General features: G+C 42.2%; 1 protein-coding gene across 1 annotated transcript; it reads right to left on the reverse strand.

Moving 5' to 3' along the window:
- Positions 1-929: 929 nt before the first annotated feature.
- On the reverse strand, positions 930-5,859 carry PEX6 (peroxin 6). Its single transcript, XM_048703211.2, has 16 exons — positions 5,513-5,859; positions 4,414-5,061; positions 4,070-4,313; positions 3,834-3,975; positions 3,505-3,688; positions 3,206-3,397; positions 2,856-3,122; positions 2,643-2,714; positions 2,425-2,511; positions 2,186-2,308; positions 1,991-2,101; positions 1,841-1,879; positions 1,627-1,748; positions 1,401-1,545; positions 1,236-1,319; positions 930-1,149 (listed from the first exon to the last, which is right to left on the reverse strand). The coding sequence occupies exons 1-16, from the start codon at positions 5,762-5,764 to the stop codon at positions 1,060-1,062; spliced, it is 2,802 nt and encodes a 933-aa protein (XP_048559168.2). The 5' UTR covers positions 5,765-5,859; the 3' UTR covers positions 930-1,059.
- Positions 5,860-6,930: the final 1,071 nt, after the last annotated feature.

The raw sequence follows: 6,930 nt of genomic DNA on the forward strand, positions 1-6,930 counted from the left end.
AATGAGTGCACCGTTCGTCGTAACTGAAAACAGACATTTTTCGTGTCCCTTGCCTCGGTGAACCAACACGTGGTTCGATGGTTAGGAGGGTGGCTGTATGGTGCAGAGCAACTCATCGGCATTACCATGAACCTATATCAACCCCATAAGCTTTAACTCGACTAACGATAAGAGCTCGGGCACGCCCATCGTAACTGAGGTACATAAACTCTCACCCATTTGAACTCCCTATGCATTTTCAAACAATCAAATCGATCTTATTCGGGAACCAACCTATGGTTGAATGACTTCGTAAATCTTAAGATAATATGCCTCTCGGAGGTGCTCATAGGACTAGGGTATGCGTTCATAGGGGTGAGTGTATGCATGTATGTATGAGCGCTTGCGTTTGTACTGTGTTAAAAAAAATCAATCTTATTCTCTTTTTTTTAGGAATTATGCTCTTTATTTTGTCCTACACCTTTTTTCCCCTGGTGATTAGGCATGTTAGAACAATATAATTGTATTTGTGTTACAATTTTTCCATGTCTTATGTCCTACTAATTTTGTAGACAATCCAAATAAAAATTCTAGTGAGGTTTTTAATAATAAGCTAGAATAACGTGACTGGGACTATCATGGAATGGAAAAACGTAAAGTAGTGTACTGTTGTAATTTCATCTTTGAAACTTTTGCATTGTAGTTTACGTAGATCCTGAATGTATTTATTGAACTTATGACATCATCACACTTTATTAAGCTATATATACAACCTACTTCTCAAAATTCGGTTATATAGTCTACAGTATTTTTCAGGGTTTTACATCCCTGCTCGGTAAAACTAGAAAACATGGCAAATTCTTAACTGGCAGGTGCATCCAACACGAGGTCAAATGCAGTGAAATTGTGCAAGGAGAAACCATCGAGCCATTCACGGAAGGAGCTTGGGATGCTTTGGCAACAATTTATTATTTCCAACTCAACTCGAAACAAAAAAGTTGAGGGCTGTACACTCAGGCAATAGTTGATTAGTTGGGAGGTGAAAGGAACACTTTTTCTAGTAAAGTGTCTTAGCAAACATCATCTAGAAGGTCCTTCGATCTTCTGCCTCAGCTGTTCATAGTTTTGCAACTCCTCCATTGACAATGACGGCGAGATATCACCCAACACCTGCGTAATATGAGAACTAGTTAAACTCCTAAGATACGACCGAAGAGATTTTTATTGTGCTTTCTGAAAAATGATTTGAATATTACCGTCATAAAATCTTCAGTCTCGACAATGACTTCTTCTGCACCGGCGTCGTTATTTCTCGAAGGATCAGCTTCAAGCGTTTTGACCTTCAAATAAAGCGTGTAAGTCCGACAGAGCGCAGCTATGAAAAACATAATGTGCGGCAGCAGGGATGTACAGCTACTCACGGAACGCTTAGCAGCATGAAACCATGCATCCGCGCATAATGCATAAATATCGGCACCAGTGAAGTTTGGAGGACAGTGCTGAGCAATCGACAAGAGAGATACATTCTCGTGTAGTTTGTACTTGCGAGTCTGTGCTTTCAGTATCCTGCATAACAATTATAGGGAGATCATAGTTTAGTTGAAACGAACCTGAAATTTGGTGAAAGAAAGAACTACCGATGACTACCTTTCCCTGTATGATGCTTCAGTATTTACACCAATGTAGAGAAGCTTATCAAATCGGCCAGGGCGGAGAAGTGCAGAATCAAGAAGGTCAGGCCTATTGGTAGCCCCAATAATGAAGAGGTCCTAGAGAATAATTTGGAAAATGGTTTCCTTTAATGTTACTGCATCTTGAGAATATAGGTTAAAAAAAGGCATATCATAAATGAGGAAATAACCTGGCTGTTATCACTTAACCCATCAATCTCCACCAGCAACTAGTAATAAAGAGATAAAAGGGGAAAGTGAATTAGATGACCCTAACATTGAAAATAAAGAGGGAAAACTGAGACAGCCAGTCACCACCTCATTGATGAAGTTAATTATACCTGAGAAACCACTCTATCCATCACACCTCCAGAATCTGCAGAGGATCCTCGTGCAGGAGCAAGGGAATCAAGTTCATCGAAGAAAATTACACATGGGCGTGCTGATCTAGCCTGAAATTGACAGTGAAAAACTGAAAACTTAAGTATATGTGCATATTTCCATGGCAATTACGTGGCTTGTGCAGATGGATATACCTTCTCAAAGATGTCCCTGACATTCTTCTCTGATTCTCCAACATACATGTTTATCAGTTCTGGACCTTTTACACTAAGAAAGTTTAATGAGCACTCAGTTGCTACTGCTTTCGCCAGTAATGTCTAAGAATACAGAAGAAAACATCCTAGTGAGCATGTATCATGTTGCTGTTGGATACAGCTATCTCTTGACAAATGGGAATGAAATTCAAAAGAAGTATAAAACTCACTACACCTACCTTCCCAGTGCCTGGAGGTCCATATAACAGGACACCTGATCGCTTTGGCAATTTAGAAGAAAAAAGGTGCTTGTACAACAGAGGTAACTGAATACCAACAAAAGAGAACACAAGTTAGCAGTTTCAAACCAAATGAACCAGCTTCTGGTATAACCAAACCTTATTTGCATCGATAGAATGCAATATCTTAGCTCAGAGATTAATTAAGTAAAATTTACCTGAATTGTATCTAGAATAACCTTCTTCACTTCCTCAAGCCCACCAACATCCTCCCATTTGACATCAGGAACCTATAGCACAAAAGAGAAAACCAAATCAAGGACTTGCAGAAAGCAAGCTAAAGCTGACATGTATGGTTTCATGGGTTGTACAGAGATGGGCCTGAAATCTAGAAGATGTTAGATATTGGGAGCCAGGGATTAGTGTTTTACTTTTGGTGTACCCAATGCAGCACGATTCCTTTTCTTAGCCCGTTCTAAGGAAGACAAAATATCTTCTTTACAGAAATGATTTTCTTCTTTCTGAGTGGTAGAAGAGCTCGTGGTAGGGGCATCCTCAAGCTCATCATTGCTGCTTTTCTCCACTGTAACTTTATGCGCAAATGACACACCAGCATCTGCGACCAATGCAAGTATATCCCTAGGCATGAACCCAGACGTTTGGACTGATATATCTTTTACAAACTTGTCATCGATACTCTGAAAATGAAACCATATAAGCACAAAAGTTTAATAAAAGCATAAAACTTCATTTCTGGTTCAATAACAACAACAAAAAACACCTCATCAGCAACTGTTGAGACACCATGGAGTGTTTCAGATATCAAGTTCTTCCTCTGGTCTTCATTTATAGTCTTCATGTTGACCTCATGGCGGAAACATCGCCTAATTGATTGCTGCATTCCTTCAGCACTGTCTGCAGTTGCCACTAGTATAACTTGAACGGAGCTTACACATTCAGGTTCCACAAGGTACTGAAAACAAAGAGGTTCAATAATAAGGTACTTGATAGTTGATACAAAGATGAATTTATATCCTAAGGGCTTGTTAAAACCTAAAAGCTTGGGGAACAAAGACCTACTGAATTTCCAATCACATCCCTTGCTGGCAGCGAGTCTTTCACAACCCAACGCTGTCCAGTGTACTGCTTAATGACAGACTCAACATTTGCTGCAATGCCAGATTGCTCAGACTGTGGGCCTTCATTGGAGGATGTATTCCCAATTGCATCAAAGTGGCGAAGAAGTATTATAGAAGGAGAATACCTTCAAAAAAGAATATTCGGCAAAAAAAGGAAACAAAGTAAATACCATCGCCTGGAAAAAGTAAAACGAACTAAAAAAAACAGTTTACGAACTAAAACAGGAATTAATTTTCTGTAGAGATAACAAAGGACAAAAAGATGAGTACTTCTGAGCTTCTTTGAAGGCAGCCACAAGTGCAGCAGATGCCCCGCTTTCTGATGATGTCATCAGATCATGACAGCAACACTCAACCACATGCATACCAAGATGGTTCGCAACATGCTTGACTACCGTTCTTTTTCCACATCCTGCAACCCCAGCATTTGATTTGAACAAAAGTTCAGTTCAAAGTCGAGTAGTAAAATGTGAAAAGGAATGAGACTACAATTAAAGTGCAGTAACCTGATGGGCCGTACAAGAAAGTGGAAAACTTGATCCTCGGTAAAATGTTTGAAGGACATAATGCTGGTGCGATGATGGATGCTAACTGCTCCACTACTTCGCCATGCAAAGGGACTGAATCATCATTGGCAGAAAAGAAGCTGCAGGGAGGGATTGGAGCAGAAGCACTTCCCCCAAGGACAAGGGCTGTTTGATCACGGTTAACACGAAGAATCGGCTCATTTGATGGTTCCATGCCGGTTACCTGGTGAGTAATTACAATATTAACACCCAATACTTATGGATAAAAAATGAGAGCAAAACTAAGCTAAGAGGATCTGAATGAAGAAAAGTGGGTAATTTACCTTAAAGTATATCATGCTAGGAGGATGCAGTCTATCATTCTCCTTATTGCACGCTAGGCAAGAGATCATGCCACAGTTCCAGTCATTATGTATGCAAAACACATCCCCGCTTGCTAGGAACCTATCAAACTTGAAGTGTTCATTTAAAGCTTGATCTATCATATCTTGGTAGTCACTTCCTCCAATGGCTGAATTTATCTTTAGGGAAGCAAGCACGCCACAATCAGGAATCCTCACAACAGAAACCCGTAAGTGCAAAGCATGTTTAGGCACTTGTGGGCATGGGAGAAGTTCTAGGTGAAGAGAAATACCAGTCCCACTACTAGCAGAACCATCCTCGAAAACTTTAGAGCAAAACTTGAAAGGTTCCTCCCCTTTCTGAATAAGAAGCTTGAGACCGGAAACATGCACTCCCAGGTTGAAAGCCAAAAGTGGGCTAACATAAGCAACATCTTCATCCAAGGGTGCAAAGCCGTTAGCTGGAAATGAACAAGTAGGTAAGAATCCCATCACACGATCAGAGGAAGAGGTTGAGGCCACAGGTTCAGGATCAGGATGCTCTCTCTTGGACTCATCGAGGGATGGCCGATCCAATACTACTGCTTTGACAATCCTCCCAACATTGTTGTCGGTATTCTTGACAAGCACCTGCAGATTAATAGCTGTTTATTACATTTAGTCTCAACAAAAGATATTCCTATCTACCAATTTGAGTGCTGAAAATTGCAAAAACGAACAGGAGATATATCAGTTACAGTAACATATATGTGCCCACAGAGATCATTGCTGTAGCACCAAAGTAGTACTACACATATTGAGTGTATACTTGTCACTACAGCTCAGTCAGACTACAGAAATCAGCAGGCGCCACCCAGTTCATCTACAATTATTAATTGGAACCAAATGTATCCATAATTATTCAGACAGACATGCAGCATGACCACCCCCGAAGTCGACGAGACCAAATTCACTCCTCCTACAAGCACCAGATGTTTCACAATTCATCCCCCAAGTGATCGAACCCCCAGCCCGGCCATCCAACCGACACCCACCCCTGGACCGGAATTCGATCCGAGAGACCTCGAACGGGACCACGTACCGTCGTGCCGGTGACGACGGCCAGCCGGCGGAGCGCGGACGCGGGGAGGGCGACGAAGGACGCGAGGTCGCCGAACTCGCCGCCGCATCCGGGGCCGGAGGGGCGGTCGGGGAAGCGGAGGACGCCGGCCCTGAGGCGCACCGGCTCCGGCGGCGGCGGGGCCGGCCCGCGGCGCTCCCCCGGGAGCGAGTCGAGGAGCGCCTGCGTCGACGCGAGCACCAGCGGCTTCCTCCGCGGCCGCCTCTCCACCATGGCCGCGGCCCCCCGGGGAGAGGTAGAGAGGGAGCGGAGAGAGTCGAGAGCCCACGGGGACGGGAGGAAGACGGGACGGGACGAGACCGTTTGACTTGGATCAGCACGACGAAATAACGGAGGAGAAATTCCAAGACGAGACGTGGCGGCGGTGTGCTACCGTTAGATTAACTGGTGATTGCATCGGAGCTCCACTTGTATCTCACTCAACCAAATCACTGTCAAAACGTCTTATACTACTATTTAGGAACAAAGAATACTCCCTCCGTCGGAGGGAGTATTATTTTAGAGAAAAATAGTAGGGAAAATCTCTATCGAGCCATTTTATATTTTATGATGAACAAGAGTTAAAATTTACAAGCTATCAAGTCATGGTTGCTAGTTTTCGAAGATCTTCCCATTTCTTTGACGCTATATTCTCTAGCAGCCAATGATGATGACTTCCGTAAAGTGATCATATGAGTAACTATGTGGTGACTGCATTAATCGTCTCAAAGAAATTGATGTCACTTTGCTCATGTATATTTAACGCTTAATACCTTATGAATGTGGAGATAAACGTAAGTTGACATGTAGATCATGAACCATCTAATGTCTGACCTATGTCCGGATGCTTTTCAGCCACATATTTTGAATCATATAAATGCGACACTTAATTTTAGTTAGGTTGGCTAACCAATAACTTCATGGTATATTTGATGTAAATACCGCGATACTGATTCCGAAATATCATGTTTATCTGGAAAAAAACTAAGATTTTTATAGTACTGGCTCCGTGAATGTTTTCAAGAAGCATCTGGTAAATGGAATCTCATTTTTCAGTGAAAAAATAAATAGTTTCATGATGTTAATTATGGATAATATGATGATACTAACTCTTGGAAATAATGTCTCTTTCAAGAAAAGAAAAGTGAGATGTCAGCCCAAAGCCCTGGCTCATGCTGGGATAGCTGTATAATTCATTTCAACATGAGAGCAATGTTCATAAGTTTAGTGTTAATAAATCCCTAGCACCTCAAACTCTTCCAGCTACCACCATGTGGTATGTACGCTTTAGCACTGCTCCCCCCCCCCCCCCCAAATGGCCTTAACTTTGTATGGGGGCCTTTTGAGTCTCCTCCGATAGAAGAAAAACAACATAGAATACAAAAGGGAGACCAGACACA

Source organism: Triticum urartu, chromosome 2A (genome assembly GCF_056163025.1).
Source record: "Triticum urartu cultivar PI428250 chromosome 2A, HENAU_Tu73, whole genome shotgun sequence".
Classification (NCBI taxonomy): domain Eukaryota; kingdom Viridiplantae; phylum Streptophyta; class Magnoliopsida; order Poales; family Poaceae; genus Triticum; species Triticum urartu.